Genomic DNA, 26,363 nt, shown 5'->3' with positions numbered 1-26,363 from the left:
AGGCAGGAGAGCGCAGCAAAGGTCAAGAAACTATTAGCCATGGTCCAATTGAATGGCAGAGCAAAGTTGAAGGGCAAATCCATGCCCCTGTTCCCATAATCCACCACCACTCAAACTTACATAAACTCCAACCCCCAAAATCTTGGAATTCTCAGGGGCCTAGGTCAGTTCCAGAGGCAGATTCTCAAACTTCAGTTTCCTCCAGAATTCTATCTTTTTTGGCCTCGGGTATTTGTCAATTTGCAAGGGGGTATTTCTGCAATCTTTGTTCATTCTGCTTCAACTCCCTTCTTGAGGAAAGGTACAGGTGCCACAAGAATCACATTACCAAGTTCAGAAACGACAGTTACCCCTCCAACAAACAAAGTCGACCAGAGACTTCTTTGAGGACTCTTGCGTGTGCACTTTATTGATTTTCTTTTGTTCTCTCTTTATCGCAATTTGTTTACATTTGTTAATCTGTTTACATTTCTTTTGTGAACAGTTTATTTTTTCCACCACCAATTAGGGGTAATTCTGCCGCACCCTCAGGAAAAAGGAAGCTCAGGGTTGTATGTACTCTGGCAAAAAATTTGAATCTGAGGAACACATAAGGAGGCAGGTTTTGGCAAGCTGTAAAAATAACAGGGTTATTATTATGGAAAACTTTAGCTTTGCTGATATTGACTGACACCTCCTGAATGTAAAAGGATTTGATGGGGGAGAATTTGTCAGGTGTGCCCAACAAGGATTCCCAACACCATATGTAGATAAGTTGACGAGAGGAGAGGTCCGACCAGATCTTGTACTGGAGAACAAATCTGGTCAAGTGACCTGGTGGCTGAGCCCTTTCTAAGTGCCATGTAAATGGGGTTAACCGGGTAATTTGTACAGTTAGTGACCCAGTTACATGGTGATTTGAAAGGGTCCAACTGGGTCCCTGACCTACCTCAGAAGTGGTCAGGGAACTCGGTAACTTATCCGGGCATCCTGCTCCGGCGGTTGGAAAGGGGAAATAGCCTATCTGGTGATGCCAGCATTTGCGTGCTGGCGTCACAGGGAAACCTCGACTGAGGTGCCACTGCCACGGTGGGGAGAGAGATTGTTGCCTCAGGGCGGGGGGAGAGGGGGGGCACAATCGGGGGGGGGGGAGAGGATGCTGCTGTGGTGGGGAGGGGGGGTCGCAATGTGGCAATTGGCAGTGGGGATGGCAATTGATGGGGGCGGGAGGGGTTGGGGAGAGATTGACTGCCAATAGTTCCTTTGTGTGTGCGACACATCACTTACTGCATCATTACGGGGGGGGGGGGGGGGGGTGGGATTCCCCCTTAAATTGCTGGGTTGATTATTTAATGGGTAGATTCCCTGCAATTTGAAAGGTGCTTTTAGCACCTTTGCCCCAGTAATCGGATCTGGATTATCGAGGTGCTGCAATTTGAAAGGGGCTAGAGGCAATGACTGTCACTTGACCTTCAGCGTAGCTCTGGACAAGGATAGGAACAGACAATATGGGACAGTGTTTAATTGGGGAATGGCTCATTGCAATGATATTAGGCAGGAATTTGGGAGATTAAATTGGCAACAGGGAAACGCACAAACAGAAATGTGGAGGTTATAGAGCTGCACGAGTGGGGTTCTGGATAAAGATGGTAGAGTAAGGTGGAATAGCTGGTGACGAAGAAGAAGGAAGCATGCATAAAGTTTAGGACCGTAGTTCTCAACCTTTTTTCCCCAAGGCTCCATTTTAAATTTTCAAAAAAGTATGTTCCACCATTAGCAGAAAAAAGTTATATATTCAAAAGAAGTTTTAATGAAATCATTTACTACAAGTGTATTTCAATGCAATTAGGGTTGGGAATACACTGGAACATATTTCATATTTAACTACTACCAAATCACTAATAGTACTAAAGCCAGATTCTACTAAATACAATGATGAAAAATGTATCAATAGTCCCCTTGCTAAAGTAGTCGAGTTTGGGTATTTCTTTTTGATCTCGTTAGACAGCCACATCATAGTTCCTTTCACTTTGAACAGCGTTTTCACAGATTTATCATGTTGCAACTCAGAAAACTCCTCTTGGTATTGCACTGGAACTTCAGGTAAGTCGACCAGCAATGGCTGAATTGACCATTGCCTTTAAATCACAAAATCTATAATTGAAGTTGGTAACCAATATTTTCAAATGGTCAACAATGATGTTAGTTACCTCAGACTTATTCAACCAATAGAATTGACTGAAATTTCTTGCAGAAATATTCCTTTGGCATAATTCTAGAAGTGTCATGGATCCAAAAATGTTTGTTTTTGCATCAACAAGAATCATATTTGCTGCTTGGAGTTGCTTGTTCAATGTACTTAGTTTTTCAGAAATGCCCATCAAGTAACTCACACAAGCTTCATTTCAGGTTTGTCCTTCAAAAATTCGCTAAGGAGATCCAACAATTCCATAAATCTTTTGAAGCAGTTTCCCTTTGACAAGCACTTTACTTCAGTGTGAAGCAATAATCTCACGTTCTGCATTTTTATTGACACAAAACTTAAACATACGTTCAGTTCCTCCCCAATCGTATGATTCTTCCAAAGGTTATGATTCAGGGCTGCAGTTTCCACAGTGAATAATGAAAAATGAAGTGATATTTGATTTATTTTCAAACTTCTCTTTCAGTGATTTAAAATATTCCGATTTCAAATTGACATGGTTAGGATGTTTTACCCTCAAATGAGCTTCAAGATGACCTGCTTTCATTGATTCATTTGTGAAAGTGTTGGCGTCATAGGCAAAAAGGTGCACGTTCATTGTGTGCAGCAGGTATAAACCCAAACTTCAAGAACTCCACTGAATATTGACAAACCTTTTGCTTGCTTGGTCTGCTCATTTTGAATATACAACAGCGTGAGCTCCCTGAAACAGATTAATCAATATTTTATAATGTCACAGAATTGAAAAGTGTAATAAAAGTAATGATCGAATCAAAGGAAGAATACTGACCCTTTAAAAAAAAAACACCACTAGTGCAGTTTCTGACATTTTTTCTCGCAGAGAATGCATCAAAACTGTGCTAACCTTGTGCTTTCTGGGGTCTTTTTTTTCGATTTGGCTTCCCCCTCAGGCTGGCACCTGGAGCGGACCCACCCCCCCACTTCCCCATCAATACGCTGGTGCACAAAGATGCATACAGATAGAGGTCTCACTCACATTATGAAAATAAAAAGAACAACGTGATTTTACTTGGAAGTTACCACAATTATGTTGTACTAACAGTGTTGCCAAGTCACGTCTTTCACACCAACATAACGAGTTTATTTTTTCCAAACCATCTTTTTAATTATTTCCCCAAATATTCCTATGTCCCACTAAAATATTCTTAAGTTCCACGCACCACCTTGAGAATCTATGGTTCAGGAAGCAAAAATCAGGAATGGCTCATAAGAATTGAAACCCTATGGTGGTGTCAGTGAGGTGCCAATATGTTCTAAAGGCTGCCAGATTTTTACAAAGGTGTTGAATCGTTTCCTAAGATTATTTGTTAGCTTTTCAAGAGGAATGCAGCTGTTCTTTTCTGAAGACCACCTATCAATGAGGGAATCAGACTTCCACGTTACTGCTATACATTTCCACACGAGGCAATGTTTGTGAATTTAATTTGGAAATGAGTTAGCAATCTACCAACTCTCAAAGGTTCTCCAGAAGACAAAGCTCTGGGTCCACAAGGAAGTTAACTTCTGTGATCAGAGTTAGGGTGTCACCAGGTCATACCAGAAGGATCTCACCTTTGCACAGAGCCAGGTAGAGTGTAAGAAGGAACCAATCTCAACTAAAGCAGATCTCTGATAACTGGTTTACATTGGAGTAATTTTTGAGGGGTGAGGTACAGCTGATGGAGATAATTAGTGAACTAGTCTATAGCTGGCATTATTAGTAGCCAACAAACTTCCCTGACATAAACTTCTGTAAAGATTATAACACTGTGGTACTATCATGTCTTTGTATTTTAATGTAGGCATTGACAAATGGGATTTTTCTTTTTCTTTTCCTTTTGTTTTTTTTTGTTTAATTGGACTTGCGGAGAGGGGAGGAGGTGGAGGGATGGGTTTTCTTGATGTTTTGTTCTTTGTATGGTTGTTGATAGCAAATGTAGTTCTATTGTTAAGGAAAGGTAAGAGAAAGAATCCTGGAAATTATAGACAAGTGGTCGGGGATGGACAAACTATTGGAGAGGGTGGTTAGCGCCAGGATGTACAAGCATTTAGAGAGGCATAGTTTTCTCAGGGATAGTCAGCATGGTCATATCTCAAGAGTTTAACTGAGATTTGAGCGGAGGTTCCAAAAGAAGTTGATGAAGGAAGGGAGGTGGATATGGTGAATGTGAATTTTAGTTAAGTGTTTGACAAGGCCCCCCATTGTAGGATCATTCAGAAAGTCTTGAGGCATAGTATCCAAGGATCATTAGCTGCTTGGATTCAGAATTGGCCTGCTGGCAGAAATCAAAGTGTAGTAGTGGAAGGAAGATATCCTGCCTGGAGGTCAGTACCAGTGGTGTTCCATCGGGATCTGTTCTGTGACTCTTACTCTTTGTGATTTTTATAGATGATTTGTGTGAAGAAGTAGAGAAGTGAGTCTCTGTAGATTACATAAAGTTTGGAGGTGGTGTGAATAGTCCAGAATGTTGTAGGTTATAACAGGACATAAACAGGATGCAGAGTTGGGCAGAGAAGTGGCAAATTGAGTTCAATCTGTACAAGTGTGAACTTTGGAAGCTTGAACCTGAAGGCAGATTTCATAGTTAATGGCAGGATTCTTAACAGTTTGGAGGAACAGAGGAATCTTGAGGTTTAAGTTCATGGATCCCTCAAGGTTGCTATGCAAGTTGATAAGGCATATGGTGTGCTGGACTTCATTAGTTGGGGATTGAGTTAAAGAGCCACAAGGTTGTGTTGCAGTTCTACAAACCTCTGGTTAGACTACACTTAGAGTGTTGTGTTCAGTTCTGGTTGCATCATTATAGGAAGGATGTGGAAGCCTTAGAGAGGGTGCAGATGAGATTTACTAGGATGCTGCCTACATTGGAGAACATGTCACATGAAGCAAGATTGACCGAGCTAGGGCTTTTCTCTTTGGACTGATGGAGGATGAGAGGTAACTTGAATAGAGGTATATAAGATTATGAGGGCTGAGATAGGATGGATGCCAGCAATTTTTTCCCCCCCTGGGTGACATGAGCAAATATCAGAAAGACATCTTTAATTGTACATACTGCCCCAGGCTAACATCAGGCTGGCACTGGAGGGACTGAGCACTGATTAAACAGCCATGAGAAGCACATCCTGATGCCTTCCCGATCACTGTGGGAGATTTCAATCAGGCCAACCTGAAGAAGTCTCTGACAAAATTCCACCAACACGTCATATGCGAGACCAGGGGAACCAACACATTCAACCACTGCTACACTTGCATGAAAAATGCATACCAAGCCATACCATGACTGGACTTTGGCAAGTCTGATCACCTGGCTGTACTTCTACTCCTGGTGTACAAATAGAAACTGAAGACCACAGCACCCACCAGTGGTGAAGACGGTGAAGGTATGGTTAAGGGAGGTGGAGGTGTACTGCCTTGAATAGGTGGACTGGAACATATTCAAGAACTCATCCATAGACTTTTTATAATTTTTAAATTTTTCACACTGAACCATATCAACCAAAATGTATACAAATCTTTCTCATTAAATATATACAGTGGCATTTTCTACCTTTTTTCCCCTCCCATACCCACCCCCCTCCAAAACCAATAAATATTTAACATATACAATAAAACCATGAAAAAATGTCATCACACAATGAAAAATAAACAAGAAAAATGTGTCATCTACTTTTACACACTGGATCAAGTCGTTTTGTCTTCTTATCATTTTAGGGGGTGGAGGTCTGAGGAAAGCCCTCTCTGTTATGTTCCATGTATGGTTCCCAAATTTGTTCAAATAATGTGACTTTAATTTTTTAATTATATGTTATTTTTTCCAATGGAATGCATTTATTCATTTCCATGTACCATTGCTGTATTCTCAGGCTCTCTTCCATTTTCCAAGTTGACATTATACATTTTTTTTCTACTGCTAAGGCTATCATAATAAATCATTTTTGCACTTTATCCAAATTAAGGCCTAATTCCTTACTTGTATTACTTATAAGAAAGATCTCTGGATTTTTTGGTATGTTATTTTTTGTGATTTTATTTAATATGTGATTTAGATCTTCCCAAAACATTTTCACTTTCTCACATACCTAAATTGCATGTACTGTTGTTCCTGTTTCCTTCTTACAGCGAAAACATTTATCTGATAATGTTGGATCCCATTTTTTAAAACTTTTGGGGTGAGATATATAACCTGTGTAACCAATTATACTGTATCATGCATAACCTTGTGTTTATTATATTCTTCATAGTTCCAGAACATAACTTTTCCCATGTTTCATTTTTTATCTTTATTTTTTTATAGCTTATTTCATCATTTTACTTATCTTGCAGCTTAATGTACATGTTTGTTATAAATCTTTTAATTATCATTGTGTCTGTAATCACATATTCAGAGCTGCTTCCTTCTGGTAATCTGTCTGTTTCCCAATTTTTCCTTTAAATAAGATTTCAGTTGATGATATGCAAACATTGTACCATGAGTTTTTCCATATTTGTACTTTAACTGTTCAAATGTTAATAAATTATTTCCCAAAAAAAACAATTTTCTATTCTCTTGATTCCATTTCTCTCCCATTCTCTAAAGGAAAGGTTATCTATTGTAAAAGGGATTAGCCGGTTTTGTGTCAATAACAATTTTGGTATTTGATAATTCTTTTTTTTTCCTTTCTAAGTGGATCTTCTTCCATACTTTAAGTGAATAATGCAATACTGGTGAGCTTTTATATTGGCCCAACTTTTCATCCCACTTATAAAGTATATGTTCCGGTACCTTCTCCCCTATTTTATCTAGTTCTATCTTAGTCCAGTCTGGTTTTTCCCTTGTCTGGTTAAAAAAAACCTGATAAATACCTTAATTGTGCTGCTCTATAATAATTTTTAAAGTTTGGTAACTGCAAACCACCTTGGTTGTACCTCTCTGTTAATTTATCTAACGCTATCCTCGGATTCCCCCCTTTCCACAAGAATTTCCTTATTATTCTCTTTAGTTCATTAAAGAATTTCTCTGTTAAGGGAATTGGCAATGATTGAAGTAAGTATTGTATCCTTGGGAACACATTCATTTTAATGCAATTTACCCTCTCTATCAACGTTAGTGGTAATTCTTTCCAATGTTCTAAATCTTCATGCAATTTCTTTATTAGTGGCTGATAATTCAGTTTGTACAGGTGGCTTAAGTTATTATCTAACCTAATACCTAGGTATCGGATTGCTTGTGGTTGCCATTTAAATGGTGATTCTTTTTTAAATTCTGTATAATCTGCATTACTCATTGGCATCACTTCACTTTTATTTGCGTTGATCTTGTACCCCGATATTTCTCCATACTCCTTCAATTTCTTATGTAATTCTTTAATTGATATTTCTAGTTCTGTTAAGTATACTATGATGTCATCTGCAAATAAACTGATTTTATACTCCTCCTTTATTTTTATCCCTTTTATTTTATTTTCTGTTCTTATCGGTTCTGCCAATGGTTCTATTGCTAAAGCGAACAGTGAGGGGGATAATGGACGTCCCTGTCGAGTTGACCTACTTAATTTAAATTGGTTTGATACATATTCATTTACTGTTGCCTTTGCCAATGGTCCATTATATAATGCTTTAATCCAATTAATATATTTTTCTGGTAGATTGAACCTCTCTAATACTTTAAATAAGTAATTCCATTCTACTCTGTCAAAAGCTTTTTCTGCGTCAAAAGCAACAGCCACTTTTGGCTTCTTATTTCTTTGAACTGCATGAATTAGATTAATAAGTTTACAGACATTATCCGCTGTTCATCTTTTAATAAATCCAGTTTGATCTTGTTTTACTATTTTTGGTACACAAACTGCTAATAATTTTGTTATTATAAACTGAATTTAAGTAGAGATATTGGTCTATATGATGCTGGTGTTAGTGGATCCTTCCCCACCTTTGGTATTATTGTATTTCTGTCTTACATGAATCTGGCAAGTTTTGTGTTTCTTCTATCTGGTTCATTACTTCTAGGAGAGGAGAAATTAAGAACTCTTTAAATGTTTTATAGAATTCTATTGGGAATCCATCCTCTCCAGCATTTTATTGTTCGGCAGCTTTTTTAATATATCCTGTACTTCCTCTATTTCAAATGGTTTTATCAGTTTGTTTTGTTCCTCTTTTTGCAATTTTGGCAGTTCAATTTTAGCTAAAAACTCTTCTATTTTATCATCTTTCCCCTTGTTCTCAGTTTGCTATAATTGTTCATGGAATTCCTTAAAGTTCTCATTAATCTCTATTGGGTTATATGTAATTTGTTTGTTCTTTTTTCCTTGCTGCCAACACAGTTCTTTTAGCATGTTCTGCTTTAAGTTGCCAGGGTTATGTGTTTTTTCTCCCAGTTCATAATATTTTTGCTTTGTTTTCACTATATTTTTCTCCACTTTGTACGTTTGTAATGTTTCGTATTTAATTTTTTTGTCCAACAATTCTCTCCTTTTTGTTATATCATCCCTTTTTACTAGTTCCTTTTCTGTACTTACCATCTCCCTTTCCAACTGCTCTATTTCCTGATTGTAGTCCTTTTTCATCTTAGTTACATAATTTATTATCTGCCCTCTAATGAAGGCTTTCATTGCATTCCATAATATAAATTTGTCTTTCACTGATTCTGTATTCATTTCAAAAAATGTTTTAATTTGTCGTTCAATAAACTCTCTAAATTCCTGCCTTTTAAGTAGCATGGAGTTTAACCTCCATCTATATGTTCTTGGTGGGATGTCCTCCAGTTGTATTGGTAATAACAGGGGTGAATGATCAGATAGTAATCTAGCTTTATATTTAGTTTTCCTAACTCTCCCTTGAATATAGGCCGACAACAAAAACATATCATTCGTTGAGTATGTTTTATGCCTACTTGAACAATATGAGTATTTCTTCTTTCTTGGGTGCTGCCTCCTCATGTATCCATAAGTTTCATTTCCTGCATTGATTTAACCATAAATTTGGCCACTTTATTCTTTTTACTTATCTTTTGTCCAGTTTTATCCAACATTGGATCCAAATTAAGGTTAAAATCCCCTCCTATCAATATATTTCCTTGTGTATCTACAATCTTCAAAAAAAATCCTGCATAAACTTTTGATCCTCATTAGGTGGATATGTATTGAGCAAATTCCAAAATTCTGAGTATATCTGACACTTTATCATTACATACCTCACTGCTGGATCTATTATTACCTCCTCTATTTTGATTGGTACATTTTTATTAATGAATATAGCTACACCTCTGGCTTTTGAATTATATGATGCTGCCGCTATGTGTCCAACCCAGTCTCTCTTTAATTTATGTTCCACTTCAGTTAGATGCGTTTCCTGCACAAATGCTATATCTTTTTTTTTCAGTAAATTTAATAGTCTCTTCCTTTTAAATTGGTTATGTATTCCATTAATGTTTATAGTCATATAGTTCAACGTGGCCATCTCATATCCTGTTTACACCTCATTTTCGCTTCCTCACCACCACCATCCCCTTTCCCCATTTTCATCTCTGTTCCCTTTTTAAACTCAATGTATGACACCACATTTAAAACATAAAATACTCCAACAATAACTCCCACATCCAACATTACCTTAACCCCAAATATCCCCCCTCTCTGATTTGCCCCTTATCCCTTGTCGGGCATCCACAACTCCCCTTTCCATTTGGATTGCGATCCTGCTCGCAAGCGTCAACTGATTTCACATGGATGTTTATTCTCTCCCCCCCAGAAAACACTTTTTGTACACATATAACAAAGTTCTCCCTTTTTTCCCCTTCCTCCTTCCTTCCTTCCCTTCTCTTTCCCTTTTTTAGTTCTTTACATATACATTGTTTTTACATCTTTATATATATTTTCGCTGTTCTTCATTCTTATTACATCTCTTCATCTCTCCTTCTGTCCTGCAAGCATTCTGCATATTCTTGTGCTTCTTCCGGATCCGAGAACAGTCTGTTTTGCTCCCCGGGGATAAATATTTTAAGCACAGCTGGATGTCTTAACATGAGTTTTTCCATAGGATCGATTTTGCTGCATTAAACTCTTTCCTCTTCTTTAAGAGTTCAAAACTTTAAAAAAAAATTTCTGACCCTTGTATTCCAATGGTTTATTGTCTTCTCTAATTTTATTCCTTGCCAGCTCCAGTAAATTTTCTCTTGTCATATATCTCAAGAATTTTACTGAAATGGATCTTGGTTTTTGATGTATCTGTGGTTTTGGAGCTAGTGTTCTGTGTGCCCTTTCTATTTCCATTCCTTCCTGCATTTCTCAGGACCTTCGGGATCCATCCTTTTATAAATTCCTTCATATCTGTGCCTTCTTCACCCTCCTTTAGACCCACTATTTTTATGTTGTTTTGCCTACTATAATTTTCCAACATATCAATTTTCTGAGCTAACAACTCTTGTGTCTCTTTAATTTTTTTAATCACTTTCTTCCAATTTTCCTCTTAAGTCGTTTACTCCTAATTCTACAGCCGTTTCTCCTTCCACTTTTTCTACTCTTTTCCCTATTTCTGTCATGACTAGTTCTAATCTTTGCATTTTATCTTCTGTTCTTTTCATTTTTCTTTTAATTGCACTAAATTCTAATGACAACCATTCTTTTAATGCTCATTTGTCTTCAAAAAAAGCTTTATCTATATTCTGTCCATCTGTTTTACCTTCTATTTCTCTGTGAAGATCTTGGTCTTCTTCTTCCTCTTCCTCTGTGTCTGTACCTGTGTTTGTGTCTTCTTTTTTGTATCTGTGTCTCTTCTGATTTTTCTGATGAGTTGCTTGTCTCACTTTGTCGGGTCTCTTCTTGCTGGGCCTCTTGCTGTTTGTCCTCCCCTTCTGGGCTGCTCATCTGTCGGGCCTCCTGCTGCTGCTCCTCTTGCTGTTCACCCCGTTGACTTTCTTTCTCACCTGGTACTTCACTCTCTCTTCTGTCACTTTCCTCATCTTCCAGCTGAGAGCTCTGGTGTCGGGCGTCTCTCAGCTGTCGTGCCGTGGTTGCCTGCTCCTCAGCTCAGCCCCCCCTCCCATTGGTGTTTTCCTTTACCTTAGATTGTGCAGTTGCGCGCTTTTGTTTGGCTCAGAGAGCCATTTTTGCAGTTCACCGGTCCAGGGGTGGTGGGGGTCGCGACTCCGCAGCGCCGACACCAACCTCGGAGATCGGGCTCTCTTCTCAACCATGGCGCTCTGTTCCTTCATGCAGGTAAGGCCTTCTCCTTTCTTTTCCGGTGTCTTCTTTTTTTCCCATTGTTTTTACTTTTTCCTTCTCAGGTGCCATCTTCTTTCTCTTCTCTGCAACTTTTATTTCTTATATTTTACATTTATTGAACTTTGTCTTTTCTTAAATTTTTTTCTTCTTTTTTGGAGAGGTCTGGTTTTACCCTACCGGCCACTACTCCATCACATCCAGAGACTTGAATGAATATGCCACAGGTGTCACCGACTTCAAGACTTGCATAGAAAAGTGTGTGCCTGCAACCAGAAGCCCTGGATAAATCAGAGAATTCGCAAACTGCTGAGGGCGAGAACAAGGGTGTTTAAGACTGGGGATCAGGATCTTTACAAGAAGTCCTGGTATGACCTTCAGAAGGCCATCTCCAAAGCAAAGTGGTAATTCAGGAGGAAGCTAGAGTCAGATATATGGCAGCTATAGCAGGGAGCCTACAAAGCGAGGGCAAACATTATAGATGGCTGTGATGCTTCACTACCCAACAAGGTGAACACCTTCTATGCCCACTTTGGGAAGAAGAACCAAACAGTGCCTACTAGAATCCCTGAAAAGGCTGAGGACCCTGTGATATCTGTCTCTGAGGGCAACATCAGAATATTATTCAGAGGGTAAACCTTCCCAAGGCATCATGCCCTGATGGCATACCTGGCAGGGTACTTAAAATCTGTGGCAACCAATTAGCCAGAGTGTTCATGGACATTTTCAACCTTTGATTCTGGCGGTCAGAGGTTCTCACCTGCTTCAAAAGGGCATCAATCATCCCGGTATCTAAGACGACTACCGCCCAGTAGCACTAACTTCTACTGTGACGAAATGTTGAGAGGCTGGTCATGGCCTGAATTAATATGTACCTAAGATCTGGACCTGCTGCAATTCGCCTATTGTCACAATTGCTCCACAGCAGATGCAATATCACTGGCTTTCCACTCAGTCCTGGATCACCTCGAAACAGAAATTAATACTCTTCATCGACTGCAGCTCAGCCTTCAACACCACAATTCCTTCAATTCTATTCAAGAAGCTACAAGCACTAGGCCTTTGTACCCCCTGTACAACTGGATCATTGGCTTTCTCATTGGAAGACCATAGTCAATACAAATTAGAAACAACGTCTCCTCCTCACCGATCATCGACACAGGTGCACCACAAGGATGTGTGCTTAGCCCACTGCTCTACTCATTATTACACCCATGACTCTGTGGCCAGGCACAATTTCATTGCTATCTACAAGTTTGTCGATGACCTCACAGTTGTCAGCAGAATCATAAACAGTAATGAGGAAGCGTACAGGAGGGAGACTGATCAGCTCGTTGAATGGTGTAAAGCCAACAACCTTGCACACAATGTCAGCAAAACCAAGGAGATGATTGTGGACTCGGGAGGAAGTCAGGGGAACTTTACCCAGTCCTCATTAAGATCTCAGTAGTGGAGAGAGTCCAGAACTTCAAAATCCTGGGTGTCAATATATCTGAGGATCTGTCCTGGAGCCTCCATGTTGATCGAATCAAAAAGAAGGCTAGCCAATAGCTATACTTTGTGAGGTAATTGAGGAGATTTGGTACGTCACCCAAAACTTTCAAACTACAGGTGTACCGTGGAGAGAATTCTGGCTGGTTACATCACTGTCTGGTATGGCGGTGCCAACTTTCAGGATAAAAATAAACTCAGGGTTGTTATCTTGGCCTGTGGCATCACAGGCACCAGACTTCACTTCGTCAAGAAGATGGCTAGATGTAGATACTGTCTACATAAGGCAGTATCTTTAAAAAAGCAGGCTCTATCCTCAAAGACCTCCACCATCCAGGCCACATCCTCTTCCCTCTACTACCATCAAGCACAGGGCCGCACAAGGACAGCTTCTTCCCTGCTGCCATCAGATTCCTGAATAATCAATGAACCAAAGACACGGCCTAACTTTTCGTGCACTATTATTTATTTATTTTGTATAGTAATGTTGTAAGATGGTTATAATATAAATGTTTTCACTACGATGCCACAAAACAGCGAATTTTATGACTTGCTCATGACAATCAATTCTGATTCTGACATTAGTTTGAGATGAGTGGAGGAAGGTTTTGGGGAGATGTCAGAGGCATGTTTATTCACTCAGAAAATGGTGGGTGCCTGAGATGCATTGCCAGGGGTGGTGATGGAGTTTGGTGTAACAGGACATTTGAAAGCCTTTTACATAGGCACATGGATGTAAGAAAAATAGGTTATATATGTGAGGTAGCACAGGGTTATGGAGCAGGTTTACATAGTTCAGCACCCATTGTTGGGCTGAAAGGCCTGTACTGTGCTGTAATGTTCTATATTGCATGGTTGAGCATGGCATGGAGGGTGTATTTTCCTTCATCCACCCTTTTGGATAGTGAGACAAGGTTCTACAGCAGTTTGAAGAATGGAATACTTTTTGCTTGTCATTTTATTGCTTTTGGGGTAAAGGCATAGTTGTGTTGTTTTTAAAAAAAAAAAATTAAAAAACTTTTGTCCCGACATCACAACACATGAGGTCTTCAAAACAGTCAAGACTGTCATTGTTCCTTCAGATATTTGTTAAAGAAGTAATATAAACATTAAAAGATTTGCCTGATGTGTTTTATATCTTCGTTTGATTGGAAGTGTGTATTGGAATGTGGAAATACCAGAAGCATTCCTGTGCATGTACCAGGAGTTCCCCAACCAGAAGCCTTGAATGAATCAGAAGGTTCACAACCTGCTGAAGACGAGATCAAGAATGTTTAAAGCCAATAATCTAGATCTCTACAAGGAGTCCAGATATGGTCTCAGCAACAAAATAAAGCAATTCCAGAGAAAGCTGGAGACAAAGGCAGATACTCACCAGCTATGGCAGGGAATGCAGGCCATTACATGCTACAAAGCAAGGTCAAACACTATGAATGGCTCTGATGCCTCACTACCTGATGAGCTGAACACCTATGACCGCTTTGAGAAGAACTCATCAGTGCCTATGAGAATCCCTGCAAAGGCTAATGACCTGTATTATCTGTCTCTGAGACCAACGTCAGAACATAATTCAAGAGGGTGAACCCTTACAAGGTGCTGATGACGTACTGAAAAATCTGAGCCAACCAACTATCCATTGCTGCAGGAGGAGGTTCCCACCTCCTTCTAAAGGGCATCAATCATCCCAGGGCCCAAGAAGAGTAGGGTGAGCTGTACCACAGTAATGGATTTGTGTTAACCTTTAATTTAATGTTCAATTATATTTATTTTATAAAAATGTCTTACTAAATTATAGAGTTAAAATATTTTATCTGTATTATAGTAAGTTCGCTGTGGGTTGGTACAGGGTCATTCTTGGACAGAAAGAGCTAATGGATTTCAAGTGAGTCTTAATTATTCAAGAACTGCTGAGGAAGCTATCTGTTTTCAATCAAAGCCTCTTGAACAGAGATAAGGTCAGAGGTTGTTATGGATATGGAATGGTTTTGAAAAGGGAACAGAATTTTTGGTAGAAATAAAACTGATGGTCATGTGGTTTCCAAGGATTGGGACTCACCTCGGTGACTCTGTAACTGACACATGACTTGGAGAAATATATTACCTAATTCAGACATTTTGTTTCAGTTTTGGAACAGTTCAGCTTGGAGTTCACAGAAGTCAAAATCCTGTGACGTACAGGGGTTGAAACCTTGTGAAAGACAGGGTTGAGTTACAGTAACCAAAATTGGTGCTGTTTGTTGTATGTTACTCCTAGAAGAAAGGAAACACAGAATCTGTGGCTTTTCAATCAATGAAGACCACTTTGCTGTCTCTTTGGAAAAGAGGACAGAATTCTACTGGGTCTATTTTTGTGTTTGGCCTCTTCGTTTAACCATTGTCTGGTTTGTGACTTCATCGTGGAAGAAGTTAACAGTTGCTTCACTCCTGTCTGGGTTTGTGAATTCATTGTGGAAGAAAATAGCCACAGTCGCTGTCTTTGAGAAGAAGGCAGATTCTTCGTATGGAAAAGATAATTGTGAGTAAAAGAGGCCTGAAGATATAATTATAATTATTTATAAATTGACACACACACAGTAAGTTTAGCATTGAGTAAGTTTAGAGATTAGTAAGTTTCAAGTTATTAACAGTTTAATAAAATCTATTATTTTGAATTTGCCACTGACTGGTGAATTTCCCATTGTAGGTAATGCTAACAAAAACTCTTCAGTCCCAAATGTAATTAAAAGGGTTGTAAGTGCATTTCAGCACACACATGTATTGTGATTAAATGCTTTGAGAGGTGGTCATGATCAGAATTAACACGTACCTAAGTAAAGGTCTGGACCCACTGCAATTTGTCTACCATCACAATCGCTCCACAGCAGTGTAGAGCTCGTCGAAAGAACCAAAGACTTGTTGATCCAAACCAAGGCTTTTATTAGCAAAAGACCGGAGCTCTTCACAGGTGGCCGACCAGTCCGGAATGATCCGACCTGGCTAGGGACACAACCCTTTAAGGCCCAAACAATAGGTGTGGCTTAGCTCTCAGCCAATCGCTGTAAGCACAGTCTAGATACAGTAACTATATACACTATGTACATTGGTGATAGATCTGTACTATCACATTCACCCCTTCTTGGAGAATTGACCCTGGGAAAAAAAACAAAAACGAGGGAGAGAATGAAAAGGAAGGGGTAGGTCAAGGACTGTAGCGGTCAGGGGGTCTGACCATCCGGCGTGACCGCCGTGGTGCCGGGATTGGGGTCGCTGGAGTGGTGTCGCCAGCGGGCTCATCGGGTGCGACTGCTCCGTCGCTCAATTCCCCAGTCGTTTTGTCGGCAGGGTGGCCCGGGTCATTGGGGTGCTGTTGGTCCTTCTGTTGCGGCACGGGGCCTGGAGCATAAGGAGTTGGGGGGTTTGTAGTTGCTCGCGATTGGCGGTCGGGCCCTGGCGGTCGTCAGCGATGGACGCTAGGGTGAGCACCTGGTTGGCCGCGGGGGTGGCTGCGGCGGCGGTAGCGTTGGCCCCAGGGGTGTCCGTGGCGGCGGCAGCGGCGGTAGCGTCGGCCCCGAGGGTGGCTGTGGTGGCGGCAGCAGCGGCGGTAGCGTCGGCCCCGGGGGTGTCCGTGGCGGCGGCAGCAGCGGCGGTAGCGTCGGCCCCGGGGGTGTCCGTGGCGGTAGCGTCGGCCCCGGGGGTGTCCGTGGCGGTGGCAGCAGCGGCGGTAGTGTCAAGTGTTCCGCACGGGGGCGAGAGGCAGGCCATCACCATGGTTGCGACGGTGGGTTGCCCCTTCCGGGTTCGGCGTCTCCGTGACGTCAGGCGTTGCCGTGCAGGGGAGCCCTCGCTCTCATTGGACGAGAGCTCTGGGGAAGAAGAGTTTGAATGGGAAAGCGGCGATTGGGCTTCACACGAGGCACTGTGTTTGCTGGTGGCCATTTTAGACCTACAGACTGCAGCAAAGTGGCCCTTTTTAAGGCACTTCTGGCACCTGGCTTTTCTTGCTGGGCACTGGGATCTGCTGTGCTTGTCTCTCCCGCAGAAATAACATTTCGGGTTCGCACGGGGCAGGGTAGCAGCAGCCGTCAGTGGTAGGGTAGAAGGGCACTCTACTCACATCAGAACGTGGGGTCCAGTCCCTAGAGAGCTCGGTGGACTTTAAGGCTGCATCCTCCATTGTGATTGCAATCCGGGCCACGTCCTCTAGTTTTTCTACCCCTTGTTCGAGCAAGCGCAGCCTCACTTCGTTCGATCGGAGCCCGGCCACATAGGCATCCCGGACGAGATCATTTGTGATCTCGGCAGCAGTTTTGTCCACACAGTTACAGTCCTTGCCCAATGCCTTTAATACTTGTAAATATGCCCTGCTGGACTCACCGGGCTGTTGCTTCCTCGACGCAAGCACGAGCCGGGCATGAACTCTGTTCACCGGTTGATCATACAGTCCTTTCAGTACCTTTATGGCTGCGCTGTAAGTGGTCTCATCCTGGATGTTCTCGTAGACTCTCAAGGACACCATAGACAGCAATGCTGTTAGACGCTGGTTATCCTCCTCTACCTGAATGAATCTCAGGAAGTTTTCAAAGTTCAGCAGCCAGAAGTTAAAGGCTTTGAAGGCTGTAGCTGACTGTGGGTCGATATCAAGTTTTTCTGGCCGAGTTAAACGCTCCATCCCTTTCAAAAAAAATTCTTTTTGCTAATAAAATTGTAGAGCTCGTCGAAAGAACCAAAGACTTGTTGATCCAAACCAAGGCTTTTATTAGCAAAAGACCGGAGCTCTTCACAGATGGCCGACCAGTCCGGAATGATCTGACCTAGCTAGGGACACAACCCTTTAAGGCCCAAACAATAGGTGTGGCTTAGCTCTCAGCCAATCGCTGTAAGCACAGTCTAGATACAGTAACTATATACACTATGTACATTGGTGATAGATCTGTACTATCACAAGCAGAAGCAATATCATTGGCTCTCCACTCAGCTGTGCATCACCTAGACAACAGCAACTCATACATATGTATGTTACTCATACGGGGAAGACTCTTCATCGACTACAGCTCAGCCTTCAGCACCATTATTTCCTCAAGGCTGGTAAGCAAGTTCCAAGCCCTGGGCCTTTGCAACTGGACCTTTGACTTCACATCAGATGACCCCAGTCAGTATAAATCGGAAACATCTCCTCCTCACTGACAATCAACACAGGCACATCTCAAAGATGCGTGCGTAGCCCACTGCTCTACTCACTCTTCACCCATGTCTGCGTGGCCAGGCAAAATTAAAATGTTATCTGCAAATTTGCAGATGACACAATGTTTGTTGATAAAATCACAGATGGCAATGAGGAAGTGTACAGGAGGGAGATAGATCAGCTCATTGAGTGGTGTCACAATAATAACCTTGTGCTCAATGTTAGCAAAACCAAGGAGATGATTATGGACTTCAGGAGGAAATCAGGAGAACATGAACTAATCTTCATTGAGGGGTCAGCAGTGGGGAATTTGAACTTCAAATTCCTGGGTGTTAATATCTCTGAGGATCTGTCCTGGAGCCTCCATGTTGATGCAATCACAAACAAGTCTAGCCAGCAGTTATACTTAGTGAGGAGCATGAGGAGATTCAGTACGTCACCAAAGACTCTCAAAAACTTCTACAGGTGTACTGTGGAGAGCATTCTAGCTGGTTGCATCACTGCCTGGTATGGAGGTGCCAAATCTTAAGATAAGAAAAAACTCCAGTGGCTTGTTAACTTGGCCAGAGACTTCATGGGAACCAGTCTTAACTCCATTACGGACATCCACAAGAGGCAGTGTTTTAAGAAAGCAGCCTCTATTCTCAAGGACCCCTACCACCAGAGATCATGCCTTCTTCATACTGCTACCATGGGGGAAAAATGTACATCAGGGAAGACAAGCACTCAGTGGCACAAGGACAGCTTCTTCCCTGTTGCCACCAGGTTCATGAATGAACAGACAATACCTCACCTTATCTTTTTCTTACACTATTTTTATTTATTTTTAAATGTGGTTAATATAAATGTTTGCATTGTGAACAATGAATTTCGGACACGTTTATGACAATAAATTCTGATTCTGAAATTTCAGATACAGGGAAGCTGTGTTCATGAAGTGAAATTACATTAGAATACCTGGAGATGGCGATATCTGTGCACTGTTTTTGTCTGAGATAAACTGGTGTGAAGGTCTTGAGGTGATTTCATTTTTTGGGGAAATCGCTGCTATTGCGGCATACAGAGCTGAGGTGCTGAACAAAGCAATCTCCCAATCTCAGCCCAGTCTCTCCAATGTAGAGCAGACCACAACAAGAGCAATGGATGCAGTAAATATTCCTGCAGATTCAGAAGTGAAGTGTTGCTTCACTTGGAAGGACTGGTTGGAGGAACAACACCTCCTATTCCATTTGGGCAGTCTCTTAACTGGATGGCATGAATATCAACCTTCAGTTTCCATTAGTGTCCCCCTTCCCTTCTATCCCTATTTCCCCTTTCCTCTAGCTCTGTCTATCTCTCTTTCCTTTTCCTTCTGTCTCCAATCCTCCAACTCTGCATTCACAGAGCCACCCCATTCCCGATCAATTCTAACCTTTCCTCTCCTTGTCCAACAATAACTTTTTGTCTGTTGGTCCGTACTCCTCACCATGCCCATTCCTTTTTTTCTCCCCAGCCTTTTTTGGGTGCCTGGCTGCTTTTTACTAGCACCTTGAAGAAGGGATCAGGCCCGAAAGTTATTCATCTTTACCTCCTATGGACTCTGCGAGTATTACTGAGTTCCTCCAGCATTTCTTTGTTTTTACTGAAGGTCCTGAGGACTTTGATCAATGAGTCGATCAGTGGGGGTATATCCTCTGTTGCTGGCCAGATTGACTTTCCAAATCAATCCTGAGGTATAATCATGTGAAAGCAAAAGACGATTCCCCAAGAATGCATAAATTAATTGATTTCAGACTTGCATGTACGTATGCCATGACTAAGTATTTGATATCCTTGAAATAGAAAAATCCAAAGATTTAAAACAATCTAATTTAAGAACTATCCACTTATTTGATACCTTATTTTGTGATTGCCTCCTAGTTCTAGATATTTATCATGAGATAAATGTTTCTCAGAATCTTCTCATTCCCTTTTGCACACTTCAATGAAATCACTTCCATTCTTATAATCTCGACTGTTTACACCAATTCTTTGCAAATTCAGCTTTAACCTTATTCCAGAAATCAATCCAGTCAATCTAAGTTGGAAGTATATGCATTCCTAAGTATTGAGACAGCAGCTCAAATCTTCACACACACTCCTCTCCCCTCCATCGACAACTCCCACTGCCTTGGAAAGCCAGCTAACAAATTAAAAGACTCACCCCACCCCATTTACACTCCCTTCACCCTCCCTGCATTATGAAGGAGATTCACAAGGGTGAGAGCACATGGAAGCAGATTCAAGGAACGTGTCTTTCCCGCCATTATGAGATGACTGAGTGAACCTATGTTGTGTATGCTCTGTATCAACTCATCTCTCTGTAACCCTGCACTCTTGTACCGTTTAACTTGTTGTGCTCTATATGGGATTGTCACAAAACAATCTCCATCACTCAATCTTGTTACATGCGACAAGAAACCTGAACTTAAACTTGGAATCAAACTGCACAAATGCTCACCTGCATGGTGTCTTAGATGAGGGTTTATCGTCCTATACAAATGCATTGAAACTCTTGCTGCAGCCACACAGGTACATAAGATACAATAGTGTAAATCAGAGAAACACAATGTGCCAACTGAAAAAGAGATGATAAATATAAAAGGATATATTAAATAAATATGCACGGTGGCACAGTGCAAGAGAAAAAGTGACATTTCAATAGTGCAAACAGGCCTTTTGGTGGTCCCGGATGAGGGGAGTAAAGGGAGGTTCAGAACCAGTCAGCGTTAGGAAAAAATTAAAAAAAAACCTGTTCTTGAACCAAGAGGTGCTGGGCTTTTGGATTCTGTACCTTCCGTATGAAGGTAGCAGGTGATGGGAGTCCTTTATGACTGCCTTCTTGAATCTCTCCATTGGATATGATGGACTTGGCCAGCTTTGGCACTTTCTGCAGTCTTCTGCATTCCAGGGCACTCAAGTTTCCATCCCTCTCTCCTTATGCATGTATACCAAACCTCTTGCAATAACAAATAAATTGCTTACTCTTTGAACCCATCACATCATGATGCCCAAGTCAATGAAGTTACAGGAGGACAAAGTCAGATGCCCCAAGGGGATGATTTACTGAAATTTGTTTCAGAATTTCTCCAGTTTAGGTTGAACCCCTTACCCTAAATAAACAAAGTCTGTTTGGCTTCGTCATGTGTCCTCCTTAAATAAAGCAAGTCATTGTAATGAGAGGCTGCACAGATTGGGACTATCTTCCCTGAAACAAAGGAGGCTGAGGAGGGGACTGTAGTTTATGAAATCAAGAGAGGTAAATATATAAGGTGAATGGAGACTGAATTTTCCCAGGGGTGATGAAAACTAGAAGGCATAGATTTAAGGTGAGAAGGGAGAAGGTCACCTTCTTCCTATAGAGGGTGATGGGCACATGGAATGAACTACCAAAAGAAGCTGCAGACGTTGGTACAATTATGACATCTAAAAGACGTTTATACTGGTATAAAGATACAAAAGGCTTGGAGGGATATGGACCAAATGTAGATGTTGGTTCAGCTCAGCTAGGCATCTTGGCCAGCAAGGATGTGTTGGGCTGAAGAGCCTGTTTCCATGCTGTACAAGTCCATAACTCTAGATTCCCACCTTAGTAAAAGCCAGGGGCTTCTTGGCCAACAGTGGCATGGGTGGAGACCCAACTTCCTAGAGAATTGTCAAACTCAATGAGAGGCAAGGAGCTCTACTGACCAAGCCATCTTGCACATTTATCTCCAATGGTTACTACTCCCAACTCCTGGTTATATAAATAACTTGCACCCCACAATGAGCTGAAGCATTTGAGTTACAGTTGTGCTCTAGGAGATGTGGCAATTGCTTAATGCACAGTGAAATCCAAATATGTCTTAATGACTCTTATTTTTCAGTTTTAGTTTGAAGATTATTTTGCAAAAATAGAGTGCAGTGAGAGGGTTCTTCTGTGAGGAGACAAACAAGTTATTTCTAACTTTCATACAGCCGTGTAAAGAGCATATTTCCAGAGTATAATGAAAAGGGAGATCAATTAGGACCAAGCAAAGCCAGCATGATAGCACCATTGTGGGGTTCATTCAGGACTCTGATGGCTGTAAGCCTGCTGATGTGTTCTTTCACAGCCTTAAGCCTGCTCCCCGATGGGAGGAAGGAGAAAAGAGTGTGTCCTGAACTGATTGAGAATTGCGTGTTTACTGGGATCCTGCATGAATTTCCTTGGTACCATTGATCAATCATCTCTTGACAAAACATCACCCTATCAAGTGCTTGAAGCCTCTGGAGTTGACTTTCAACTTGTAACTTTCCAACTCAGACCTGACTGGGGACTCACAGAGCTAAGGTTCACTACCACAGGAAAATGAATTCCAGAAGTCAAAAATCAAACTTAACTCAAATGAACAGCGTTTTGTAAATCCAACCTTTACTCTTGAATATCAAAATATTGAAATGAATGTCAGCAGCAAGTTCATTGTGTGTTATTGATGCCAGATCTTGGGGTAGAAGTGAGAAAGGAATGAGAGCTGAAGTTGAGAGTCTCATTCATAGTGCTGACTGCAGATAGGTGCAAATACAGTGACTCGATCTCATTACTATAATTCATTCTGTTCAGTGAGGGGACTTATTTGTGATAAGGGACACTATTGTCCCTTATGAGTCTGATTTAATGGGAAATTAATGCATCACAATAATTGATTAATATCTGATGAGGATACGGTGACTTAAAACCAAAGTATATAAAACATTCTTCTTGCATAGTGCTGTGAATCATGAAAGCCTTTGCCCCTGTTGTGGAAGCTGGATCATTGGAAGTACTTAATATGGAGATGGAAATTATTTTTGAGATTGGTGAATTGGCAGAGGAGAATAGAATCATAGAGCTAAACAGCACAGAAGCAAGCCCATTGACCCAACTCATCCATGCTAACCTAGTTGCCCATATGGGCTCTTGGGCCCATATCCCACTCAATCTTCCCCATCTACATGACTCTCAGAATGATGATAGAAGTAGGGAGGTTTTTTCCACTAGCAGGTGAGACCAGAACTAAGAAACAATGTCTCAAGATTTGAGGGATTAGATTTAGGATAGATATGAGAAGGAACTGCTTCTCCCAAAGAGTAGTGAATCTATGAAATTTCTATGCCCAAGGAAGAATATTTAAGACACAGATGGATAGATTTGTGAATAGTTGGGGAATTAAGGGGTTGGGGAATTAAGGGTTTGGTGAACACAGAGGTAGGTGGAGCAAAGTCTACAGCCAGATCAGCCCCAATCTTGTTGAATGGCAGAGGAGGATCAACAGGTCAGTTTGCAGACAACTGCTACTCTGTCTGTTATATGGTGTCCTTTAAATGGTGTAATGATACTGGGTGAGTCCTGGGGCACATCAGCCATGGTCATATTGAATGGTGGGCAAGCTTGAAGAGGTTTATTCCTGCCCCTATTTTCTTGTGTTCTTGCTTACATTGGAATAACAAAGATGAGTATTTGAATTGACAAATGAGCCCCAATGCAGGAAAGGATTAAAAATCTGGGGTAAAATGGGGTTAAACTGGTACAATGGGTGGCATGGATATAGTAGGTTAAAGAGTCTGTGCTGACCTACTCTGTGACCAGAGTCAGGCACCATCTGTGGAGAGAGAAACAGAGTTAATCTTAAAAGCACTGTGGACTGGATGCATCACAGCCATGTTTGTAAAACTTGAGAGCCCAGGATTGCAGAAGGCTGTCGAAGGTGAACCATCACAGGCCCTGATTCCCGTCCACTGAATATAGCTACACGAGATGCGGCCTCAAGAAGGCAACCAACATTATGAAGAACCCTATCACCTTGAACACAGCCTCTTCTCGCTGCTACCTTCAGGCAGAAGCCTGAAGTTCAGCACCTCCGGGTTCAAAAACAGTTTCCTTCCATTATTGAACCTCCCCTTGTTACATTTATCAGGGACACATAAAGATTGCAACAATTTTACAAAGTAACTTTTTTTTTGACCAGAATCATTGTGAATACATCGTTTTTGTATTAATAGGGCCTTTTCCACTGACACCCTGTCCTAGGAATTTACTGGGACAGGGTCCAGTGGAAAAGGAACACAGTCTGAACGCCAGTGCCAAATGACATAATTTCACACCAGAGATTTTCCACCCCTACCCCAACTCATATCCCCAGCGTTTGCTGAGCCGGTGTGCTGATAAAACAAGTGAAAAAGGGAGAGCAGAAAGTCACCTGTTTCCAGTTGAAGAGAGAACACTCCGATCCCCGAGTTTAACGTGTTCAATGGAAAAGCAATTAATGTCCCAGTGGAAACAGCCCAAAGGGCTTCCTCCCCCGGGACGCTGCACAGCCAATTAACTGGGATGCCAGTGGAAAAGGGGTCTCAGCACGGGGCACTGGACAAAGTGTGACTCTGTCCGCCTTTACTGTAGACAAAAGTTAAAGAATTTTATGCATGTTACTTCCTAAATGTAGAATTACGTGACAATAATGGCACTTTTAACCTTTTTAATTCAATTAAGTCTACCATTAAAGTTGTTTTTTTTTAGTTGGAGTTGCGAACGTATCTGTTCATCTGCAGCAAGAATTTCGGTGCACACTTGCATTGGAGAATGTACTGCCAAGTACCGGGCGCTCTCACTGAATGCAGATGGAGAGTTTTCTGCCGACAACACCCGGGACCATCTCGACCGGGGAAGCGGTGGATGTTTGCCACCGCCTCGCCTTGTCCTCGTCCATCTATCACAGCGGATCAACAGCCGGCCGTTGGTTTTAATCGCTCTAAGAAGGCCATGATTTGCATCTCTTCCCCCCACCCCCCCCCCCAACTTCCTTTGCGGGGCGGGCGAGGTCACTCGGAAAGCTCCCCTTCCACGGAGAGGAAGTTGGAAGCCCAGCCTGTCATTGTGCGTGGGACGCCGTGACTCAGCCCTTGCTGTGAAGCTGCTCCAGTGATGCCGAGAGAGGCTCGGTGACCTGCCTCCGCCGACGGGCACATCATTGCACCCCGCGAAGCCTGCCGAGAGGATGGCTGTCCCCCGCCACTACGGGAGATCTCCGAAGGACATAGCCAACGTCATGCAGAAATTGCAAGGTGGGTCCGCTTCTTCTCTGCCGTTTCTACGCCTACTTCCGACGCCCTGGCGGCGAAAAGTCAGCCGGGTGGCGTGAATGTTTTGGGGAAAGATTTGCTGGTGTCGTGGCAATTGTTCCAGTTTGCGTGTTGCATTTTAAACGGCGAATCGTGCCGACGGCTTGTGCAAATATTGCGGCGGGCTGGAACCTTATGGGCGCACCTGAGCGGACAGTGGTCAGAGCCAGGTGAATCCTTTTACCCTCTAACCCCCTCCCTCCCCACCAGATGCAGCGCGAATCCACAGCCAGGTGAATCCTTTTACCCTCTAACCCCCCTCCCTCCCCACCAGATGCAGCGCGAATCCACAGCCAGGTGAATCCTTTTACCCTCTAACCCCCCTCCCTCCCCACCAGATGCAGCGCGAATCCACAGCCAGGTGAATCCTTTTACCCTCTAACCCCCCTCCCTCCCCACCAGATGCAGCGCGAATCCACAGCCAGGTGAATCCTTTTACCCTCTAACCCCCCTCCTTCCCCACCAGATGCAGCGCGAATCCACAGCCAGGTGAATCCTTTTACCCTCTAACCCCCCTCCCTCCCCACCAGATGCAGCGCGAATCCACAGCCAGGTGAATCCTTTTACCCTCTAACCCCCCTCCCTCCCCACCAGATGCAGCGCGAATCCACAGCCAGGTGAATCCTTTTACCCTCTAACCCCCCTCCCTCCCCACCAGATGCAGCGCGAATCCACAGCCAGGTGAATCCTTTTACCCTCTAACCCCCCTCCCTCCCCACCAGATGCAGCGCGAATCCACAGCCAGGTGAATCCTTTTACCCTCTAACCCCCCTCCCTCCCCACCAGATGCAGCGCGAATCCACAGCCAGGTGAATCCTTTTACCCTCTAACCCCCCTCCCTCCCCACCAGATGCAGCGCGAATCCACAGCCAGGTGAATCCTTTTACCCTCTAACCCCCCTCCCTCCCCACCAGATGCAGCGCGAATCCACAGCCAGGTGAATCCTTTTACCCTCTAACCCCCCTCCTTCCCCACCAGATGCAGCGCGAATCCACAGCCAGGTGAATCCTTTTACCCTCTAACCCCCCTCCCTCCCCACCAGATGCAGCGCGAATCCACAGCCAGGTGAATCCTTTTACCCTCTAGACCCCCTCCCTCCCCACCAGATGCAGCTACAGGTCTGTCCTTCCTGCTCGTGTCCGCCGCTCAGCGGGACGCAGCCTCCGGCGGCATTGACCCACGGTCTCAGTCCAAGGGCTC

At 42.5% G+C, this 26,363-nt stretch overlaps 1 protein-coding gene and 1 long non-coding RNA gene across 14 annotated transcripts in view; one reads left to right on the top strand and one right to left on the bottom strand.

The window, feature by feature from the left end:
* Nucleotides 1-1,340: 1,340 nt before the first annotated feature.
* LOC138760944 (uncharacterized) lies at nucleotides 1,341-26,363 on the bottom strand. 2 transcript variants are annotated; one of them, XR_011355987.1, is made up of 4 exons: nucleotides 26,267-26,363; nucleotides 24,245-24,438; nucleotides 20,509-20,625; nucleotides 1,341-2,885 (listed from the first exon to the last, which is right to left on the bottom strand). It is a non-coding gene; the product is annotated as an uncharacterized lncRNA (long non-coding RNA). The 2 variants fall into 2 exon arrangements; XR_011355988.1 differs by lacking the exon at nucleotides 26,267-26,363 and adding an exon at nucleotides 24,540-25,343.
* syne1b (spectrin repeat containing, nuclear envelope 1b) overlaps nucleotides 24,902-26,363 on the top strand; it is a 665,691-nt gene continuing 664,229 nt past the window's right edge. For 11 of the 12 annotated variants that reach the window (XM_069932310.1, XM_069932313.1, XM_069932309.1 and 8 more), the window contains exon 1: nucleotides 24,903-25,106. In XM_069932310.1, the coding sequence (XP_069788411.1) occupies nucleotides 25,040-25,106 (67 nt within the window). In that variant the 5' untranslated portion in view covers nucleotides 24,903-25,039. Of the gene's footprint in view, nucleotides 25,107-26,363 lie in introns of all 12 variants that reach the window. The other variant, XM_069932314.1, reaches the window with a different exon arrangement.

This window comes from Narcine bancroftii, chromosome 4, assembly GCF_036971445.1.
Source record: "Narcine bancroftii isolate sNarBan1 chromosome 4, sNarBan1.hap1, whole genome shotgun sequence".
Classification (NCBI taxonomy): domain Eukaryota; kingdom Metazoa; phylum Chordata; class Chondrichthyes; order Torpediniformes; family Narcinidae; genus Narcine; species Narcine bancroftii.
The sequence above is the reverse complement of the archived record's forward strand: the minus strand, read 5'-3'. Positions and strand labels throughout refer to the sequence as shown.